Here is a 23,654-nt window from a genome sequence, read left to right on the forward strand (position 1 = left end):
CCTGTTTCCCGGGAGACTGAAGAGCTCAAAGCACAGTTCACGTATGAATTCCTTATCCTTCTGGGGGATACTGGGAAGCAAGAAGGGGCGCAGCACGCATGGGAGTAGATGCCACCCCAACATGGAGCGAGGATTGTGTGTCTTGGATGTGAGGCCAGGGCCACCTGATGATGCTCTGGCCAGGGGAGGAGAGTCAAGGTCAAGAGTGAGGGAGGGGGCAGTGTGTGGGGGGAAGAGTGCTTCAAAGGCTTTTCCCAAGAGGGCTCCGATCTCTGTGACACAGTATGTCTGGGCTTCGCTTTGGGGGCGTCCTCCTTTAGAAGCAGCTTGCTCCCACTTCTTTGACCCAATGTTTAAGTGTCTTTAGAAACTGTCTGTATCTGTCCAATCAACACCTGCTGGTGGTATCTGATGTTACATCTCTCCTAGCAGACATGCCCTTCTTTCCTTACCAAAGAATCCTTTAAATATTCCCATTCTCCTCCCCCCACCCACCCCAGCTCTCTTTGGCTTTTATAGAGAAAAGCCTTTGGAAGAAAAAAAAAATTCTTTCTATTGTTATTAAGGACACTAAATGTTTGGAAGAATCAAACAGTGTTATAGCTCCATAAAGTACTTTTGAAAAGAAACTTTAACAAAAAATTACATCATCATCTCTACCCAGATGTTCTCTATTAGTCGTGAAATGTTTAGAAAGGTACCTTTTATATAACCCAAGCTGCCATAGGTGTCTTTTGAAGCGATCAAACAAGGAGAATGTCTTTTTCTTGTATTTTCATTATTTTATATGATCATAAAATCGTTACAGCTGCGACTTCCAAAAAATATATTTAAGTGACAGCTGAGAGACAATGTGACAAAAAGCCCGGGCAATAAATAATGTTTATACACCCATGGAAACAGAAATAGTCATTTTATTGAAAAATGGTCACTCTGATAAATCAATCTTTGATCCTGTGTCAGCAGTGTCAAGGCTAAACGCCTTCCTGTTCAAAGCGGCTTAGGGAGGAATTGAACCCTTCTTCCCATCAACGCTTTGCCTTGCTCCTTTGAAGAGCTCCAAGGTCTTCCTCCAGTCCCCTGCTCTATGGTCTTTAATTTGGCCGAGGCTCCTCACTTTTGCCAGATTCTTGAAAACAAAATACAACCCCCCCCGCCCCCCCAAGCAACACCAGCCCACCTAACTGGCCTTCCTGAGTCCGTATTTTAGGATCTGCTCCGAAACCTGCAGGTTCAGGGCGTCCCCCAGCTGCAACTCCACCTCTGCGGGGCACCAGGAGGGGGACGGGGCCGGAGGGTCTCCCCTCGAGCGCCGCCGGGACCTGCCCCGCCTCGCGCCCGCCCCTCCCCGCGCCCTCCCCGCGGAGCCGCCGAGCGAGCGCCCCTGCAGTTACCCTCGCGGTGACCGCGCTTCCCAGCGGGCGGCAGCGGGAGCCCCGGCGGGCGGCGGGCGGGGGCTGGGGGAGCCCGGAGGGGGCCCTGCAAGTCCTCACCTGCGGGCTGCGCGGCCCCGCACCGCCCGGGGGACCTGGGGGGACCTGGGAGGGGGTCACTGCAAGTGCTGTGGGATGCGCGGCCCCGCACCGCCCGGGGGACCTGGGGGGACCTGGGGGGTCACTGCAAGTCCTGAGGGCTGCGCGGCCCCGCACCGCCCGGGGGACCTGGGGGGACACTGCAAGTCCTCACCTGCGGGCTGCGCGGCCCCGGACCGCCCCGGGGGGACCTGGGGGGTCACTGCAAGTCCTAAGCTGAGTGCTGCGCGGCCCCGCACCGCCCGGGGGGAACTGGGGGGGACCTGGGGGGTCACTGCAAGTCCTGTGGGATGCGCGGCCCCGCACCACCCGGGGACCTGGGGGGACACTGCAAGTGCCCACCTGCGGGCTGCGCCGCACTGCACCGCCTGGGGGGCCTGGGGGGACACTGCAAGTCCTCACCTGCGGGCTGCGCGGCCCCGGACCGCCCCAGGGGGACCTGGGGTGACACTGCAAGTCCTAACCTGAGGGCTGCGCGGCTCCGCACCGCCCAGGGAGACCTGGGGGTACCTGGGAGGGCGTCACTGCGAGTCCTGTGGGATGCGCGGCCCCGCACCTCCCCGGGGGATCCCGGTGGGGGACACTGCAAGTGCCCACCTGCGGGCTGCGCGGCCCCGCACCGCCCCTGGGGGGACCTGGGGGGACCTGGGAGGACACTGCAAGTGCCCACCTGCGGGCTGCGCGGCCCCACACCGCCCGGGGGACCTGGGGGGCACTGCAGGTCCTCACCTGCGGGCTGCGCGGCCCCGCACCGCCCGGGGGACCTGGGGGGACCTGGGGGGACACTGCAAGTCCTGAGGGCTGCGCGGCCCCGCACCGCCCGGGGGACCTGGGGGGACACTGCAAGTGCCCACCTGCGGGCTGCGCCGCACTGCACCGCCTGGGGGGCCTGGGGGGTCACTGCAAGTCCTCACCTGCGGGCTGCGCGGCTCCGCACCGCCCAGGGAGACCTGGGGGTACCTGGGAGGGGGTCACTGCGAGTCCTGTGGGATGCGCGGCCCCGCACCTCCCCGGGGGATCCCGGTGGGGGACACTGCAAGTGCCCACCTGCGGGCTGCGCGGGCCCGCACCGCCCCTGGGGGGACCTGGGGGGACCTGGGAGGACACTGCAAGTGCCCACCTGCGGGGGGGACCTGGGGGGCACTGCAAGTCCTCACCTGCGGGCTGCGCGTCCCCGCACCGCCCGGGGGGCCTGGGGGGCCCGGGCGGGGGAGCCGGTTGCAGCTTTCACGCTGCATTTGCACACTCAGGCACGCACGCCCGGGCTACGGAGCTCGGGCCCGGCTGGCGCGTCTCTGTCTCCGGGATGAGAAATTGGCTGGTTTTGCTGTCGCTCATCCGGATCCGAATCAACCAACCCCCCGAGCTCTCTCGTTTGAGGGACACTGTGGGGTTGGAATTTTGTTTTTTCTTTTTTTTTGGAGTTGTCAAAGCTGGACTGGTCTTCGGGGGAGAGGCAGGGGGCGGCGGGGCGGGGGCGGGGGCGGGGGCGCAGCGCCGGGGCGAGCGGGCGGCGGCGGCGGCGGCAGGTCCCCGGGGCCGGTGCGCGCCCCGCTCCCCTCCCCCTGCGCCCGCGCGGGGACTTACCACCACGAGGCGCCGACCCCGGGGGCGAGCCAGGCCAGGAGCAGGGGGAGCCAGAGCCCGGTTCCACCGACAGGGGCGTTCATAGTAGCCCCGCTGCGTCCGCATCAGGTCAGACTCCGTGCGCGGGCGCCATGCGAGCCCCGAGCAGAAGCGCTCAGCGCCGGGAGCGCCTCGTCACGGCCGCCGGCGCCGCGCCCCCGCCCCCGCCCCCTGCGCGCGTCGGCGACGAGCCCGGGACTCGCCGATAAAGTTTCAAACCCGCGGCGGGGCGGGCGAGAGGGGCCGGCCCGGGCCGCTCGCCCCAGCGCGGTCCCCGAGGCGCGGCGAGCGCGGGCGGCCCGAGAGCTCTGCGCGCCCCCTGCGCGCCCCAGGCCGCTCGGCTCCCCCTCGGCTCCCCCTCGGCTCCCCGCCCGCCGGGAGCGGCCGGGGGAGGGGGTGCGGCGGGGGGCGGGCCGCGGGCGCGGGGAGCCGGGGGCGGGGGCGGGGGCGGGGGCGGGGGGCGCGGGCGCGTGGAGCTGCAGGGGGCGGGGGGCGGGGGGCGGGCGCGCAGCTCGGCCCGGCGCGGCCTCGGGGGCGGCGGGGGGCGGCGGGGGGCGCCGTGCGGGGCTGCCGGCCCGGGGGCATCGGGGCTCCCGCGCGCACCCGAGGCCTGAGCGTGCGGCGGCGGCGGCGGCGGGCGGGGAGGGAGGGCGAGGGCGAGGGCGAGGGCGAGGGCGAGGGCGAGGGCGAGGGCGAGGGCGAGGGCGGGAGCCCCGCGCACGGGCGGCGGGAGCCCCGGGAGCGCTCGGGGGGCTGCTCCGCGCCGCGCCGAGGAAGAGCGAGGGCAGGCGCGGGGCGGCTCGCGGGGAGGGGAGGGGCCGCCTCGAGCCGTCGGAGCGGGGAGCCGCGAGCCCGGGACCCCTCGGCCGAAGCGTCGGCGGGCGCGGGCCGGACGCACCTGGCGCCTCGCTCGGGGAGCCGCGGGGTGCGGGCGCCGGGCGGGGGGTGCGGGGTGCGGGCGCCGGGCGGGGGGCGGGGGGCGCGGGGTGCGGGGTGCGGGCGCCCGCGGGGGGAGCCTCTCCCGGGCGACTGGCCCGCAGCCCCGCGTCCATCACCGGGCGGGAAGGAAGCCCGGGGGCCGGCCGGCCGCGAGCCGTCCCGTCGCTCCTTGCCTCGCCTCCCCGGGGGCCCGGGGCCCGGCCGTGCGCGCGGCGGAGGGCGAGCAGGGGCGGCCGCGCCCGCGCCCCCGGGGCCGGGGCTCGCGGGGCGCGAGTGCGGGGCGAGGCTGGACGGGGCCAAGCCCGGAAACGCCAGAAACCTGACAGATGCTGTCATCGGCCCCCTCCCCCCGCCGGCCCCCGGCAGGTCCAGCCCCTCCCAGGCTGACCCAGATACATCCCTGGTCGGGTCCGGAAAGGGAGGGGAGGCAAACAAGCACCGCGCCACCCACGACTCGGGAAGAGCAGGGCCCTGCGCCAGGGCCGCTCCGTATCGCTGGGCCGCGACCCAAGGGAAGTTCTGGTCGGCCTGTGCCGGCCGCAGGGAGGGGCGGGGCGCGGGGCGCGGGGCGCGGGGGCGCGCGTCTGCTCCGCGGGTGCACGCGCGGGTGGCGGCGGGTGAGGCGGGTGAGGCGGGCGGGGGCCGGGGTGGCCACCGAGCGGCAAGAAGTAGCCCTGCTTGCTTACCTCTCGGGTGCTCCTGAACCTCCCTGGCTGCATCAAGCAGCAGCGGCCGCCACTGACTGCCACTCGGCTCTGTCCAGTCTCTTGCGGTAAATGCAGACACCCGGGACACGTGGAAGAAATGAGCGGCCCCAGAGGAGCCCCAGGGTGCCCAAAATTTCCCTCCTACCAGCACGTAATGTAGGGGTGTGTACGCGTATGTGGGGGAAAGGTAGGCAGCTGCATGCTGCTCTTACGGACTGTGAGACCCGAAATTACCTAAAAACTCAACTCCGAGTTCCACCCACCTCAGCACCTCCTGTCCTCACAGCTCAGGGGAGTTAGAAATACAAGGAGTGTGACCAGCAGCCTAGAGGTCCTTCCTCTCCGCCCAGGGGACTATTGAGTGGCCAGGACATCTGCCCTTCAGTTGTTGGTGAGGCCAATGGAATGACCTAAACCTGAAACAGACCTTCTGGAAAAAGAACGGACCATCCCCAAAGCTAATTAAATCAACTCCAAGGACTTCGTCCTGGGGCAGAAGTACCATATGATTTGCAGAGAAGAAACAGGCTTGGTAAAAGGCAAAAAGCTCGAAAGTTCAAGAGAAGCTAGATCCAGATGTGAAAAAAAAAAAAGGTCCACCCAAACACCCCTTCCTGACCTGTCTGTCCAGAGGCAGTCTGGAGCAGATGACTGGTCTCTTCCAGATGTGTGATTACACTTCCCTTCATTCTCCACCCCTGTTCACTTATGACCCGTTATGAGCCCTGTGCAACTCTTCTTCCTGCTAACAGGTCTGCCTCTGCTCCCTTCTCATACTGTACCTATTCTTCAGGTGGACCCTTCACTCTGAAGATAGCATCTTCACTACTAGAGGAAGTTTGGAAATGCTCAAGAAAATCAGGGCAGTTATTACCATCCTCACTTCTCTCGCAATAAAAACTACCACCCTAAAGCAGGGTTAATAAATAATGAAGTAAATTGCATATGACTTCAGCTATGCTATAGCAGAGGATGAGGTAAGGAAAGGCAGGGTTCAGAGTGCCATTAGATCTATAGATGTCTGATTTTTAAAAAATTATTATTCAGTGAGAAATCTCAGAACTGACTGTAAAACTCATTTACAGTATACAGAGCCCGATTCTCTTTCTGAAGATTAATGTTAGTTTGCTTATAACTTCAGTACAGCATCGTAGCCAAATGAGTCAGTCTATTTTCTTAGTTAGATCCATTGTTTGTCTAATCTCCCAGGGCAGAGAGAGAACTAATTTACTACCAAACCATCTCCACCCTTTAAAAATGGAGAGTTACTTCTTCAACCAAATAGTCACTTGTGTTTCAGTCTGAACTGGCTTCTTCCTAAGGCCATGACTCCTAATTTAGCTACTCACTAACCAGTGATTCAAAGGTCTAGTATCTCCAACTTAGATTCAGTGACCTTAAGTGAGAACATTTTGAATTAACAGGATGGGTCAAAATAGGGAAGAAAAAATACATCTTTTTATCTTCTAAATCTATGAGTATCATATACATTACAACATAGGTTATATATGAAATAACACAGAATATATAGAATTACTTTTTTTTTTTACTTGCTAAGTCTATACAAGTAAGAGTATCATGTATATAACATAGGTTAGCTTTCAAATTTTGTTTTTAATGCCCTTAAGAGCATTGCCCCTTTCCCTCTTTAGTCATTCCTAACATGTTATTAAGTGCACTCTTACCTACTCTTGGTCAAAAGTTCCTCTTAGGAATAGTTAAAAGTATCAGTGATTTAAATCTCAGTGTGCATTTAAGTGTGCATCAAAGATTTGCTTCTAGCCACAAGAGAGTAATAGGTGCCTGGCTTGTTCTCCTACTGGAAAAAAACTCTAAAACTACAGGTGACAAAGCTTTTCAGGCATTGGGTAACAGGCAGCCCACAGCTGTGATCTTTGCGAGAGAGGAAATATATGAGGTATGTTCCATAACTATCCCATAACTGTCCTGATTTTTCTGCTGAAAGGCACCTTTTTTCCTGGGGTGCAAGAAAGTGGAACCCATGCAGAGTAGTCTCATTTAAGGAGAAACTGGACTTTTGGGCCGTTGAAGCAGCTGAAATTGGCAGGATAGCATATCTGAAAGTAGGTAGCTGTGAAAAGGGGGGCCCTAGAAGTTTATACGGGGATTCACCATGGTTCCTTGGCTGAATGCTGAGATGAATAAAGACATGATAAGACTACACAGCCTAGTAGAGATTGCCTGCTGCATATCATGCAGTGTTGAGAGACATCAGAGTTCCATCTCAGTGGGGGTGGAGAGACCTCACGAGGCACTCCAAGCATTCATTTTAGATTTTAGAAAGGCCATCCCTTTAAAGTAAGGGGCACACCTTAGTGTAAAAAGCATATTTTAGGTCCCATATTACATACTCAATAAAAACAAAGCAGATAGGCCAAGGGAAATTTACAAGAATTAAACCAAACTCATTAAAAGAAGACAACAGCAATGCCTGGGTGGCTCAGTGGTTGATTGTCTGCCTTTGGCTCAGGGTGTGGTCCCGGGGTCCTAGGATCAAGTCCCACATCCGGCTCCCCTCTGCCTATGTCTCTGCCTCTCTCTCTCTGTGTGTCTCTCATGAATGAATAAAATATTTTAAAATGAAAGAAGATGACATAATCCAACACCCATTTAAGGAAGACCAGACTATATAATTTTCAGTGTAGAACATACAATAACAAAAATTAATAGGCAAGTGAAAAGCCAGAAAAATGTGACTCAGACTCAAGAAAAAGCAATCAAAAGAGACTGACTCTGAGATGGCCCAGTTGCAGGCACCGGTGGGAAAATGTTTTTGAATAATTTACAATTATGTTCAAGTATTTAAGGGAAAATATGATCACAATGAACAAATAGGTGGAAATTTCAGTAGAGAAATGAAAGCCCTAAGAAACAAAGTCTAGGACCAAAAAGTCTAATGTCTGAAATGAAAAATTCACTGAATGAGTGTAACAATGGAATGGAGTAGGAAAGAGAAAAGGATGATAAGCCTAAAGATAGACGTTATCTAATCTGAAGAACTGAGAGAAAAGACTGAAAATTAAAGAAATGTAACCTCAGATATCTGTGGTACAATGCCAAGTAGTCTAATATATGTGCAAGTGGAATTCCAAAAAGAGAGAAAATGTGATGTATACGAAAAAATACTGCACCCTATTTGTCCAATATGATAGAACACATCCATTTATAGACCCCAGAGGGTCAGAAAGCCTCAAGTGGAATAAATACGAAGCATAGCATACCTACATACATTATGGTCAAACTGTTTAAAAGCAAAGATGAGAAAAATCTCTAAAGCGACCAAAGGGAAGAGATACATTAAATACAGGTGCACAAGAATATGAATTACAGCTAATTTTTTATTAGCAATAATGGAAGTCAAGAGACAACAAGCAACTTTTTAAAAATGCTTAAAAAAGTTCCCACAGAATTCTATAAGTGAAAAATGTCCTTCAAAATTGAAAGAAGAGCTGTTCTTTGTTTCCTCTTCTTCCCCTTACCTTGGGAATAAGGACTATAGTTCATGAGTATGGGCAAAACTGAAACACAGCAACCCCAATAAAGTCTAAAACCAACTCTTGACAGGACCAAAGTGAGCCATAAGAAAATTCAACTCTCCCTGTAAAGAACATAATATCATTTAGGGTCTCTATAAATTCTTATCCATTATATCCAGCATCAAACCTAAAAATTAAAACAAAACAAAACCCCAGAAGCAAATCAACAGAAAAGAGACCCAGAAGTAATTTAGAGTTTTGATTCGAGTTACCAAAATAACTTTTAAAAGTTCACAAAATAACAGATAATTTTAACAGAGAACTGGAACTCATACAGAAGACTTACATAAGAATCCTAGAACCGAGGGAGGGGAAAGGAAGCTGTGACCAGAATTAAGAATAGACAGGCGGTTTGAGGAACTATCTAGAATCAGCAGAAGAGTGGACTAGTAAACAAGGAGAGAGGTCAACAAAGAGTCTCCAGGTAATGCACAGAGAGGATTAAAAGGATATAAAATATAGAAAGGAAAATAAGAGACAGAGTGAAAATGTCTAGAGGAGAGAGAGAATGGGACTAAAGAAATATTTTTGAAAATTTTCCAAAAAAAAAAAAAAAAAGAAAATTTTCCAAAATGATGAAAGAAGGAAATCCACATACTTAAGAAATCTGTGAACGTGAAGCAGAACAAATACAGGGAAAACCATTCTTAGGTATATCACACTTAAACTGGTAACAAAGACAAGGAGAAAATATATTAAAGGTGCATGAAAAGACAGACATAGTAGCATTGTGGGACAAACCATCAGCTAGGGCTGGCTTTTCAATGGAAACTGTTGAAATCAGGAGATAGTAGAATGACATCTTTAAAAAACAAAAAAGGGGGAAACCTGGGTGGCTCGATGGGTTGAGCATCTGCTTTGGGATCAGGTCATGATCCCAGCGGCCTGGAATTGAGCCCCAGGTTGGGGTCCCTCCTAAATGGGGAGCCTGCTTCTCCCTCTCTCTCTGCTGCTCCCCCTATTCCACTCCTCCCCCATTTGTCAAATAAGTAAATCTTAAAACGAAATAAAAAATAAATAAATAAGAAGGGGTGGTGGGTGGGACTGCTAAACAGGAATTATTTCTTTTTAAAGATCCTTCAAAAATGAAGACCAAAAAAAAGATACTTTCAAACAAAAGCTAAGAAAATAAGTATTAAGCTAGTTCTTTAGGCTGAAGGAAAAGTATACTATAGATGGTATTATGGAACTGCAGGAAAGAATGAACTCTGTGAAGGGTAAATTGTGGGAAGATATAAAATAGTATTAACTGTCAAAATGGTTATTAAGTGATTATAATATCTTGTGAGGTTTAAAACATGTAGAAGGAAAATGCATGACATCACTAGCATAAAAAGCAGGAGGGTGCTCTGATTCCAAGTTAGATGGAGTAGGTATACCTTGTGTCTCCCACCGAATACAGAGATAAACTTGGAAAGGATGCATAGAGAAGCTATTGGAAGACTATGAAAAGTAAATGGTAGTGAGTGGACTGAAGAAAATGGGAATTTTAGGTACTAATAAGTTATGGTAAGTTTCTTATTTTGTATTTCCTGTAGCCTGGCCCCAAGGTAGCTAAACCCTTGAATTGGGTACCTTGTATGAATAGAGATACCCACAGGAGAAGTCTCCAGAGAAGCTCTCTGGTTTTGACTCAAGGAGCATGAAAGGGACTTCTAACATACCAGAGAGTGTGGGAGAAGTCCCCTCAGTGCCCTCACCCCACCCCATCTCTCTTATTTCTGGGTCTCCTGAAAAGTCCTATATTGGTGTTATCAGTAGGGACAGTAGCATCAGTGAGAGCCCACATGTGCCTAAAACTCTGACAGAGGAGAAAATTCCTCTCCAAAAAGGGGAGCTGTGGTCTCAAGAAACCAGGACAAAATTCCATTGCCCCTTTTTCCCTCCCTTTCTTTCTTTTCTGTTGTATGGCTCCAGAAATAGTTATAGTCACAGAAAGCAAATGGTAGGATGAGATAACTAAAGACAGTTTCTGGTCATAGGACCAAGAAGGTAAGTCCTTGAGAACCAGAAAATACCTGGGAAGTCAGAGAGAATGAGAAACCTGGAAGAGAGACTCCATATCTTTGTATTTAAACTCCTGTGCCTACTCCCAAGCTGTACACATGTGGATCTGACTCTAAATATCATACCAAAGACTTCTGAGAACAGAACTGTGAGATAGACCACCTCCCAGGATCTAGACAAACCACTGTGTCTTACATGTATGAGGTCAGCATGAAGAGCATTGCAAAGGCTTTGAAAATTGAAATAACATCAGAACATGAGCCATGGAAAGCTAGTCAGAATTTTTAGCCTGAAACCAATTGGGTTGATTGTATGCTAAAACAAGACTATCAACAATCTCTACAGGACTTAATCTAGACCCAGAATCTTCTTACGATCTATTCAAAATGTCCATGATACAATGAAAATTACATGGCATACAAAGAACCAAGAAAATTCCAAGTCATATAGAAAAAGATAATCTACAGACACTAATTCGTAGATGACACAGGTGTTGAAATTATCAAAGAATTTTAAAGCTGTTATTATGAAACAGCTCCAAGAGGTAACGATGAATACTTTTGAAACAAATGGATGATAGAAAATACCAGCAAAGAAACGGAAAACAGAAAGAGTAACAACACAGAAGTTTTATAACTAAAAATATACACCCTGTCTTCCTTACACTGATATAGAAGTATCTCACTAGCCCAAACCAAGAGCAAAATGGAGATGAAAGTGTGAGTGAACGTGAAGACAGATCAGTAGAAATTATCCAGCCCTAAAAAGAGAAGGAAAAGAGATTGAAAGGAAATGAACAAAGCCTCAGGAATCTGTGAAACAATTCTACAAGGTGAAATATGTCATGGAATCCTAGAAGGAGATGAAAAACATCCCACTGAAACAAAAAATATTCACAAAAATAATACCTAAAAACTTGCTAAATTTTATCAAAGGTATAAACCTAGAGATTCTAAAAGCTCAGAAATCCCCAAACAGGAAATATCCAAAGAGATCCATGCCAAGACACATCACAATAAAACTCCTGAAAGCTAAGGGCAAAGATAAAATCTTATAACCTGACAGAATCAGATGATGCATTATTTATGAAGAACAAAGGAGAATGATGATTTTAATGACTAGAGATTTCTCATCAGAAATTATGAAAGCAGAAGGAAGTTAAACAATGTTTTTATTATTTTAAATATCTTATTAGGAGAGTACGCAAGTGTGCATGCAAATGGGGGGAGGAGCAGGGAGAGACAGAGAATCCTAAGCTGACTCCAAGCTGAGCTAGGAGCCTCCAGTCCACGAAATCAAGAGCTGGATGCTTAACTGACTAAGCCATCCAGGTGCCCTAGACAATATTTTTTTAAAGCTCTGAATGAAAAGAAAATTCAGCCCGGGTTGAATATCCTTCATTAATGAAAGTGAAATAAGGACACTCTCAGACGAAGGAAGATGAAGAATTTACCATCAGGAGACCTTTTTAAAATAAATGCTAAGAGAATTTTTGAAGACAAAAAGAAAATGATATAAGGAGACCTGAAAAACCTGGAGTGAAAGAAAGGCAAGGAAGCTGGGTAAATATTATAAACTACTTCTCTCTAGCTATTTAAAACATATTTGAAAAAAAAATGATGATTGAAGGCAAAAAAGGGAACAGTCTGAAAGTGTTTTCATTGTGTATAGATATAGTACATATCAGGTGGGGAGGGTAAAAGGACTTACATGGTGATAACTTTCTACATCCCACCTGAATTTGTAAAATGTTTATGTTAGAATCAACTGCACAAAGTTATGCATATATAATACAACCCCACTAACAATGACTATACAGAGAGGAAAGAATGTAAAAAATTAAGATGTTCAAATAATCCAAAAGAAGGTAAGAAAGGGGACCAGAGCAATGAAAAAGAAAACTAGGAGGCAAATAACTAAATGATAGACACAAATCAAGATATTATCAATAATTATATAAAATATACATATATGGTCCCAACGCAAAAATTTAAAAGTAAAGATTGAAAAAATAAAAATACAAGACCCAACAATATGCTATCTATAAGGAACTCACTTCAAATATAATAATACAGGTAGATTAAAAGGAGAAGGAGAGGAGAAGATACATCACGCAAACACTAATTAAAGAAAAGATGAAGTGGATATGTCAATATCAGAGTAGGTATCTGAGCAAAAACACTTACCTGAGATGAAGAGGGATGTGACCTAAGTATAAAAGGGCCAATTTACTGAGAAGAAAGTGCTAAATGTGTATGCACCAAACAACAGGCTTGCAAAACATATGAAGCAAAATTTGACCAAACTGAAAGAAAAAGCAGACAGATTAACAATCACAGTTGTTATTAACATTTCACTCTCAGTGGTGGGCAGAACGAGCAGAGAATTAAGATACAGAACTCAACAATACCATCAACCGACTGGATTTAGTTATTTATAGAATGTCACTCTACAACAGCAGAATATACATTCTTCTCAAGTGAACATGAAGCACTCACTAGGTAGTAAACAGTAACAAATGAAAAGGAGCAAAATCATACCAAATATGTTCTCTGAGTGAAATGGGATGAAATGGAAAATCGATGAGGGAAAGAAATCAAGAAAACCTCCAAACTTCTGGAAATTAAGCGATATACACCTAAGTAACATATAGGTCAAAGAAGTCTCAAAGGATATCAGGAAATACTTTGAACTGAGTAAAAAGGCATTAATATGAAGCCATGTTTAATACACATTCTAAGTCAAGAACAGATACTGTAATCTCTAGGTTAACCAATACAGAAATAACACAACAAATCACTTTTCCAGTTACCTATTGCTACATAACAGCCTGCCTCCCAAATTACTGCTTTTTAAAAATTGTTATCTATTTTTTTAAAATTCAAGTATAATTAACATCCAGTGTTTTATTAGTTCCAGGTGTTCAACATAGTGATTCAACAATTCTACACGTTACTCAGTGCTCATCAAGGTAAGTGTGCTCCTTAATCTCCTTCATCTACTCCATCCATCCCCCACCCATCTCCCTTCTGGCAACTACCAGTTTGTTCTCTATATTTGTCTTTTTTAAAAAATATTTTATTTATTTATTCATGAGACACACGGAGAGAGAGGCAGAGACACAGGCAGAGAGAGAGAAGCAGGCTCCCTGCAGGGAGCCAGATGGGGGACTCAATCCAGTGACTCCAGGATCCTGCCCTGAGCCAAAGGCAGGCGCTAAACCGCTGAGCCACCCAGGGATCCCCTTTTGTCTTTTATATTTTGCTTTTTTCTTAAATTTCGTGGATGAATGAAATCATATGGCATTGGTCTTCCTCTGACTTATTTCACATAGCATAATACCCTCTAGGTCCATCCATGTGGTTTCAAATGGCAGGATTTCGTTCTTTTTTATGACTGTATTTTCCATTTAAGTTCCTGTTTTTAAAAATTGAGATAGAATTAACATATGACTAATTTTAAGGGTACAACTTAATGATTTGATATGCGTATATATAATGAAATGACTACAATAACTTTAGTTCACGTCCATCACCACGCGTAAAATTTTTTTCTCATTATGAGAACTTTTAAGCTTTACTGTATAACAACTTTCAAATATGCAGTGCAATATGGTTCGCTATAGTCTCCAGGCTGTATGCTACATCCCCAGGATTAATTTATTTTATAACTAGAAGTTTGTACTTTTAGATCACCTTTACCCATTTTATCTGAGCCTTATCCCATCAATGACAACCACCCTCTGTTGTATCTATGAGTCACTAAAAGAAACAATTTAGATTCCACGTATATGTAATGATACAGTATTTTCTTTGACTTATTTCACTTAGCATAATGATCTCAAGGTCCATCCATGTTGTTGCGAAAGACAAGATTTCCTCATTTTTAACGGCTGAATAATAACTCCATGATACACACATTCACATTTTATCTCCTAATGGACATTTAGGTTGTTTCCATGTCTTGGGAATTGTGAGTAATGCTGCAGTGAACATGGGAGTGCAGATATCTTTTTGAGATAGTGATTTAATTTCCTTCGGATAAATGGCCAGAAGTGAAATTCTTGGGATATATGGTAGTTCTAATTTTATTTTTTTGAGGAACATCAATACTGTTTTCCATAGTGCTGTACCAGTTTGCATTCCCACAATGCACAGAGGTCCCTTTTCTTCAGATCCTCATCAACACTTATTTCTTGTCTTTTTTTTTTTTTTTAAATAATAGCTACTATAACAGTGTAAAGTAATATCCCACTGTGGTTTTGACTTGTATTTCCCTGATTAGTGATGTTGAGCACCTTTTCCTGTACCTGTTGGCCATCTGTAGGTCTTCTTTGGAATTTCAAGGTATTTTTCTCATTTATTAATTGGACTTTTTTTTCCAATTGGGTTGCTTAAGTTCTTTATATATTTTGGATATTAATCCCTTATCAGATAAGTGATGTGCAGATTTTCTCTCATTCTGTAAGTTGTCTTTTCAAAGGCAACTTTCTTTGCTGACAGTTTTCTTTGCTGTACAAAACCTTTTTAGTATGATGTAGTCCTACTTATTTTTGCTTTTGTTGTCAAATCCAGAAAATTATCATCAAGACTGATGTCCAAGGACTTACCATCTATGTTTTCTTCTAGGAGTTTTGTGGTTTTAGGTATTACATTCATGTCTTTAATCCATTTTGAGTTGATTTTTGTAAAAAGTATAAGATAGTGGTTCAATTTCATTCTTTTTGTAATGTGGCTGTCCAGTTTTTCCAGTACCATTTATTGAAGAGACCATCCCTTTTGTATGTCCCTGGCTCCTTTGTTATAAATTAATTAAATATGTGTGAGTTTATTTCTGGGCCCTATATTTGTTCCATTGGTCTATGTGCCTGTTTTTATGCCAGAATCATTGTTTTGGTTACCATAGCTTTGTAATACAGTTTGAAATTAGTAAGTGTGATGCCTTCAGCTTTGTTCTTTCTCAAGATTATTTTGGCTACTTAGGGTCTTCGTGGTTCCACTCAAATTTTAGGATTGTTCTATTTTTGTGAAAATGCCATTAGAATTTTGATAGGGATTGCACTGAATCTATAGATTGTTTTAGGTTTGTATGGACATTTTAATAATGTTAATTCTTCTAATCCATGAACATGAAATATGTTGCCATTTACTGTGCCTTCTTCAATTTCTTTCATCATTGTCTTAGCATTTGGTGTACATGTCTTTAACCTCCTTGGTTAAATTTATTCTCAGGTATTGACACAATTGTAAATATGTTTTCATAAACCTCTTCTTGGTAGTTCATTACTAGTGTATGGAAATGTAACTGATTTTTGTATATTGATTTTGCATCCTGAAATTTTACTGAATTAATTTATCCTAACCGTTTTTTGGTGGAGTCTGTAGGCTTTTCTATGTATAATATTAAGTCATCTGCAAAATGAGATAGACTTCTTTCTTTCTGATTTGGATGACTTTTTTTCACCTTGCCTAATTGCTCTGGCTAGAACTTCCAGTACTATGTTGAATATAAGTGGCAAGAGTGGGCATCTTTATCTTATTCTTGGTCTTAGAAAAAAACCTTTAATTTTTTCACTGCTGAGTACAATGCTAGCTTGGGCTTGTCATTATATGGTCTTCATTGTGTTGAGGTACATTCCCTCACTTTGCTGAAAAATTTTTTCAGGAATGGATGTTGAATTTTGTCAAATGCTTTTTCTGCATCTATTGAGATGATTATATGATTTTTTTATCCTTTATTTGTTAATGTGGTGTATCACATTGATTTGTGCATGTTGAAACATCCTTGCATCCTGGAATGAATCCTAATTGATCATCGTGTAAGATCATTTTAATGGGTTATTATATTTAGTTAGCTAATACTTCATTGAGGATTTTACACCTTTGTTCATCAGAGATATTGGGCTGTAATTTCTTTTCTTGTAGTGACCTTGGCTAGTTTTGGTATCAGGATAGTACTGGCCTTATAAGTTTAGAAGTATTCCCTCCTAATTTTTGAAAGAGTCTGAGTAGGATTGGTATTAATTAATCTTTAAATGTTTGGTAGAATTCACTGGTGAAGCCATGTGGTCCTGTCTTTTATTGTTTGGGAAATTTTTGATTAATGATTCAGTATAATCTTCTATCTAGTAATAGGTCTAATCAGATTTTCTCTTTATTATTCAATTTTAGTATGTTGCATGTTTCTAGGAGTTTGTCCATTTCTTCCAGGTTTTCCAATTTGTTGGTGCATAACTATTCATAGGACTCTAATGATCCTTTGTATCTCTGGGATCAGTTATAACATCTTTTTCATTTCTAATTTTGAGTCCTCTCTCTTTTTTTCTTGGTGAGCCTAAAGATTGGCCAATTTTTTTTTATCTTTTCAAGAAATCAGCTTTTAGTTTCATTGATCTTTTCTACTATCTTTTTAGTCTCTACTTATTTCCTGATCTTTGTTATTTCCTTCCTTTTACTAACTTTGGGCTTTGTCCTTTTTCTAGTTCCTTGAGGTGTAAAATTTCCTGTTGCTTAATGTAGGCATTATCACAGTGAACTTCTCTTAGAACTGCTTTTGCTGCATCCTGTAAGTTTTGGTATGTTGTATTTCCATTGTTACCTGTCACAAGATATTTTCTATTTTCTGATTTCTCTTTTGATTTCTTTTCTGACCTATCATTTATTCAGTAGGATGATGTTTAATATCCACGTATTCGTGGATTTTCCAGTTTTCTTATAGTAACTGATTTCTACCATTTGCAGTTGGAATAAATGCTTACTCTGATTTTAATCTTCTTAAATTTATGAAGACTTGCTTTGTGGATTAACATATGGTCTATCCTGGAGAATGTTCCATGTGCATGAAGAAGAATGTGCATTCTGCTGCATTTGGATAAAATATCCTGTAAATGTTTAAGTCTATCACTAGTAATCAGAAAACTACAAGAATAGAACAGAAATAATCAACCTTTGCATCCATCACATAGGAAGAAGTCAAGTCAGTAAGTGTTGGTATGGCTGTGGGGTAGGTAATGGACACTCATACGCTGCTTATATGTCTGTAAATTAATAGAGGCTCCTTGAGGAGCAGTATAGGAGTGATGCAGTAAGGTTCTGTAAACACATGGTAGGATAATTCAAGAATGTTTGATTTACAAAGAGACTATTTTTTGAAGGTGTAGGCAAAGGAGCTGTTACCACCCTCAGACTGGAAGGAACAGGAAGTGACAGTTTCTGGAACCCAGAAGGAGTGACTCTTGCAGGGGTGCAATCCCCTTCAGTTGAGGGACACAGAAATCTTGAGGGGAGGAGAAAGAGGTGAATAAATAAATGAACCTTGCTCTACCTTAAGTATTCTGCTGGGGTTCTCTGCTGGATAAACCCAGTCAAGAGCTTAAAAGGCCTTTGATGTGGTTCATAGATTTAGCTTTTCAGTGTGGGTCTAGGGTGAGAGATTTGGAGCGGTAAATGGAAATACCTGGCAACATCAGTAGTTAATGATGTTGAAAATATTTGTGCCCCACAACTAGCTATCCCACTGCTAAATACAGCTAAGGAAACTTTGTCACATGTATACGAGGTCACATGCATGGACAGTAACACTATTGAGAATAATCCAAAATAACTCAAAATTTTATCAGTAGGGGAATGGGTGGTGAAATGTGAGATGGACATATGATGAAATATTGTACAGCAATTCAAAGGAATTAATCCACATCTTTGCTTTTTTACATGGATGTGTTGGAAAATGATGTTGAGGGAAGAAGCAAATTGAAGAACGAGGCAACATAAGTATAGCCCTGTATTAACTGGGAATACTTTTGGCACCATTAATAGAAAACCCAGCCACAGTGGTTTAATCAAAGAGGAGATTATTTTCCTCACATCTAAGAGTCAGACTACCCAGAGCTGGTGCAGCTGCTCCAGGATGTGTACGAGGATGGTTCTTTCGCTGCTCTTAGTGTATGGTGACACTTCTAGGTATTTGGTGGCATCCCCATGTCTGTGTTTAACGTGACATTGATGCAGATTACTTAGAAATTCAGCGAACTTAAGATTTTTCCATCTCTTTAGTATTAGTTTTCAAGTAGATGTGAAATGAGTAAATATTTTTCAGGTCAGGTGAATTTAATGAGTAAGAACCTGAGAAAATGTGTACCTTTCACATGGATGAACTATGGCACCCCTTTGGTGTATAATGTTTCAGGGAGGTGAGATCCTTTGTGACTTGGGAAGGTGAAGGCATATTAGTGTAGGTACCAAGCCCACAGTCTGACCACGACTGAGCCACGCACCTCCTTATGCCATCCAGTCCTCATCTATGGAACAGTAAGAGTGCAAACTCTAGCTCCTTCCACTATCACAAGAGGGTTTTAGTAAGTGTGGCTTTATAGACAAATGGTTTCTACCTCTGACTTGTGGCTGCTTGCATCTCTCTGTATTTGAGTGTGTTACAATCTGTTAAAAAGGGAAAAGGGAAATAGAGGCAGTCTTACCAGATAATTTATTAATAATACGTATTTATTCTTATTATCTGCAAGGCCTATTAACTGTTGTCTTGTGGATTGTGAATACTTCTGTATCAGTTTAGACAATTTAAGTATTTTTAGTTATGTATCACTACATGATAGAAAATATTTCTGTCAAAAACATGGTCCTGGCAATTAGAAAAATCTGATTTTTCCCCCTCATGTAGACTACCATTTTTGTATATGTAAGGCACCATAATAAATGCTTTAGGTAAATAATAAACATTATATTGGCTACCATTTATTTTAAGTATGGCACACACTAGACATTGTAGAAACTATGCCTTAGTTCGCTAAACCTTGTAACAAACTTATAGGTTTAATTCAATAGGTTTATTAAGAAATAGGTTTTGTTAAATTAGCTAAATGACTGGCATACAATAAATGCCCAATTAAAGATGATTTTTTTAGTATGATCATTATTGTTATGTTCACGCCATAGAGGCAGAGACCTGGAAGGTTTTCTAAAAGCTGCACAGCAAGTAAGGAGCAGAGCTGGAACTGGAATTCAGGTCTGCCTGGCCACAAAGCTCAATTAATTATAAAACTTTACAACATCTTTTTTCAAAATAGGAAGCTAAGTTTCAGAGAAAATAGTTATAAATAATAATCCTGTATTTCAGGACTTAGGAAAGACACTGCTGCGGATGGCTGGGTTCCTCACAAAGCAGACACTGAGGCAGAGATGAGCACACTGGGCATTTCTTAGGGAGTGCTCTGGGCAGCGACACCTGTGCAAGGGAAGGAAGGAAGCAGGAGTGGGCCAAGGGAGGAGAAGGGCTGTGGCGCAGTCTCGGTGAAGGCCTCTGCCAGCAGGATGGCCCTTTAGGCTTCTCTGGAGTTGGGACGAGGTTCCCTGAAGCTGGGACCTTTAAACTCCTCGGCTGATTCGCTGTCCCTGCAAGCAGCTGGGGGAAGGCAGCTTGCTTTAGTGGAGAGAACCCTCAAGGAGGCCCGTCTGCTCCCTGCACTCACAGCCGCCTCCAGGGCAGGAAGTCCTTTACTCCTTAAAGGGAGGTCTCAAAGGAGCCTCGCCAGAGAGGCCACTTCTGGAAACAAAACTTTAATAAGAACAAAATTTGCATTTTTTCCTTCCATGCTATGATGCTATTCCTATTTATCTAGAAACTGATTTAGGGACTTTGCATATTAATTTTACTTTTTTTATTTCCCCAATTTAAGTCCAGTCTTGGTTGGCCACAGCTAACCACGAATATATTATAATCCTGCCACTGATATGAAAGGTAATGATATTACCCCTGACTGGATAGTTACAGTATTACTACTGAAGATCTTGGTGTCCCATTTTAATTCCTTACACTGGGGGGGGGGGGGGGCAGGGAAAATTGTACATCTGCAACTCCCAAAATTGGCTTAATGCTAATGAGACCTGAATCCGTGATGAGTAGAAATTTACTTTCAATTCAGTCTAAATCTCTTCTAAAAGATTTCACATGCTGGGAATTTTGCAGATTTTCCTCTTGTAACTGTGTTTTGTAGGAAGTCATAGTTGAGGTTGAGCCCTAACCCCCACAAGGAAAGATAAGTCAATCTTTCACCATTCTCAAGTGTGGAAATTTAAATAAACAAACCACTTCACCACACTCTTTCTTATGATGCAGTCTCACAAAGTTTTATTTTTTCTAACATTTACATCCTTAAATAATAGTAATCCTATTGTCTCTCTTAATAATAAAGTATTTAAGTTTTCCAATCTCATATAAAATACATAATGTATGGGTATGTATAATGTCTGACACATACTAAGCATACTAAACATTAAATGGCAGTAACCATTTAATGAGTTGGTGTCATTATTCATAGTTTTGCCAAAAATATAAAATTGGCAGCAACCAAATGTTAAAATCAATTCTCACAATCAGATCTCTGAATGTGAAATCAAAAGCAAAACCATTCGAGGGGTTCAATTTGTTTAGTAAACATTGATTCTTGTAAAGGCTCTAAGGTTTTGTTCTTTTTTCAGAATTCCAAATTGGATCTATCTCTGAAGATGGCATTATTCTGAGTCAGTCTTAAGAACAATCTGTTTTGGGGCACCTGGGTGGCTCAGCAGTGGAGCATCTGCCCTTGGCTCAGGACGTGACCCTGGGGTCCCGGGATCAAGTCCCATGTTGGGCTCCCTGCATGGAGCCTGCTTCTCCCTCTGCCTGTGTCTCTGCCTCTCTGTGTGTGTGTCTCTCATGAACAAATAAATAAAATCTTAAAAAAAAAAAAGAATCCATTTTACAGATGAGGAAATCAAGACCTGGAAAATGCACACACTAATGACAACAGAGCTGGAACCTAGGCTACTTTCTACTCATGGTCATTGGAGATGTGAGGGACACATTAGGGGGCGAGAGGGAGGAGATAGCATAAAACAGTGACATGGATTTCAAAAGGGAAAAAAAATAAAGGAGATTAAAGTGTCTGAAAGATTCCAGGAATAAAGTTCATGGAAACAATTATGAAATAGCAGTTGAAAAGAAAAAGGTGATAACACTATTCTATTGAGAGAAAACCGGAGATGATGCCACTCCTGAAAATGTCCTCATTTTATTTCACGGTAAATTAAATACTGTAATGCAGTATTAAAAATTTGTTATTTTTTTTAGAATATTGATAAGATAGTCTGAACTTACAGGTACAGAAATAGAGCATTGCTCAAATGGTTTAGAATTAGTTTCTCTAATAACTAACAAATGTGTCACATAAGTCCAGTATAACATTTTTATTGGCACTTGAAATAAATGTATTACTCACTAGTGGATGTGCCAGAAAGAAAATCCCCACCCTACTTCCACCCCCACAGAGCTACAAATGATTATTTATTAAGCAGTGACAGAGTGACTTGGAGTGCAAAACAGAAGTCATCATGGTTATCTGTGTTCCTAAAGATTAACTTTCACATAGCGTTGAAATCAAAAAAAGGTTGGGCACTAAGAAACCAAAAACTCAGTTTTTTCTCTGGTGCTTGAAATTGTAACTGGCTTAATTTCTAAGTGATACCCTTTTAGACTATTAAATATCCTGTTTTCCGTATTTACTAAATACAATGAAGTTAGGTATTAGCTGAAATATCTCCCACAGGAAAGCTTTCAAAGTTGAGAGTGTAGCCTTCTTCACTCATCATTTATCCAACCATTATGTATCCTAGTCAAACCGGGGGGGGGGGGGGGGGGGTGTGTGTCTTTCCCTTCTGTTTCCAGTAGACTTAAGGTGTTCTGAGAATTTTCAGCATCTGATGATATTACCCTAGAACCAGGTAAAGTTTACATGAAAAGAATTTAGCTAAAGTTTCTGACTTCAAAAAAAAATCTTGTACACTCTTCTGGACCAAGCACTATACTAAGCTATACATAGCTATTGGTTGGTTAGTACCCTAGAAATATTGGTTAAGGAATTTCTCTGTTAGGATGAAAGTGTGAGGAGCAGTATGGTATTACTCCCCAGAGAAACAAGCAAAGCTAAAGAAAGCTATAAAAATACAACCTTTATTTAAAGTCTCTGGAAAGAGTCCTAAGGGCTCAGAACCAATGAAGAAACATTTACTCAAGGAAATCTACTAAAACTCAGTAAGAATATTAAATCATGACCCATTCTCTCCCTTACCACCTGCCCCTTGCAGCCCCAAGTTAGCTCAGCTTGGCAGACACTCCACTCTGGGCGAAAATGGCCAAGAAGATGGGCTGCCTCTCCCCTCAGCTACCAGATAAGGGTCACCATATCTCATCTGAAGGACAAGCTACCGGCGTTTCTCATGCCCCCACCTCTGAGCGTAAGTGGCTACATTCTGGTGTGAAGCTGAGATAGTCGAGGGTTTTCTCCTTCCATTGAGCCCCACAGGATAACGACTGTATCCTGGAAACTGCAGACTGGAATATTGGGGCCCTGATGTCCCGCATGCCAGCTCACTTACAGGGAAGCATTGTGACAATCAGCCCGGAAGCCCAGGGGCTACTGCCCTATCCAGCACTCAGAAGAGCGGCTCAGATGTTGCTCACGGGAAGAATCACTCCCTAAGAAAGGAGAGCTTGCGACTTCTCCCTAAAGGAGTGGACTTTATTTGAAAGAGAATGTGGAGAAAATCAAGCCTAAGTTTATCCTCAAAGACAATAGCTCTTTTTAATTAGCAACAAGCTAAACAGGGAAAGGGCTAAGAAGGGCCCTCTCCTGGTCAGAATACACCTCAAAATCTGGCTTCAAAGCTGCCCCTGTCCAAATTTAATTGTCAGATTGCTGGGCAATTCATGCCTTGGGGCATGTCATGAACAGTAGAGCCATCAAGCAGTAGGCAGTGGAACCCGAGCGTTGGGTGTAGTACCAAACGCAGGAGATAGCGCATCAGACTAATCAGGAAAGGAGGCTGCTAAAACGGGGCCTGCTAAAACCACTGTCATCTCCAGAGGACTGTATATATGCCCACGACTATACTCTTGGAGGAGCAGCATCAGGGTTTCGCAATCTGGGGGAAGCAAACTTCACGAAAATAGTCTTGCCATGTCACTAAACAAATAAAAAAAGCAAACAACATTAACAAAAATTCCATGCGGGGAGAAAGTGAGAGAGGAATCATTTTCCAAAGCTGCTGTATTGTCTAAAATACCCAGTTTTTTTTTTTAAGATTTATTTATTTATTTATGATAGACATAGAGAGAGAGAGAGAGAGAGAGAGAGAGAGGGGGGGGGGCAGAGTGTGTCACAGGTAGAGGGAGAAGCAGGCTCCATGCTGGGAGCCTGATGCCGGACTTGATCCCAGGACTCCAGGATCGCGCCCTGG

The 23,654-nt window shown here is 44.5% G+C and overlaps 1 protein-coding gene and 1 long non-coding RNA gene across 2 annotated transcripts in view; one reads left to right on the top strand and one right to left on the bottom strand.

The window, feature by feature from the left end:
- The window catches only part of WNT2 (Wnt family member 2), a 47,658-nt gene extending 44,195 nt beyond the window's left edge, over positions 1-3,463 (bottom strand). Inside the window, exon 1 of the mRNA XM_026012145.2 lies at positions 3,120-3,463. Within this exon, the coding sequence (XP_025867930.1) occupies positions 3,120-3,202 (83 nt within the window). The 5' untranslated portion in view covers positions 3,203-3,463. The remainder of the gene's footprint in view (positions 1-3,119) is intronic.
- On the top strand, positions 3,149-21,075 carry LOC140599752 (uncharacterized). Its single transcript, XR_012002767.1, has 3 exons — positions 3,149-3,227; positions 13,282-13,339; positions 20,859-21,075. It is a non-coding gene; the product is annotated as an uncharacterized lncRNA (long non-coding RNA).
- Positions 21,076-23,654: the final 2,579 nt, after the last annotated feature.

The sequence above is a fragment of the Vulpes vulpes genome, chromosome 7 (assembly GCF_048418805.1).
Source record: "Vulpes vulpes isolate BD-2025 chromosome 7, VulVul3, whole genome shotgun sequence".
Taxonomy (NCBI): Eukaryota; Metazoa; Chordata; class Mammalia; order Carnivora; family Canidae; genus Vulpes; species Vulpes vulpes.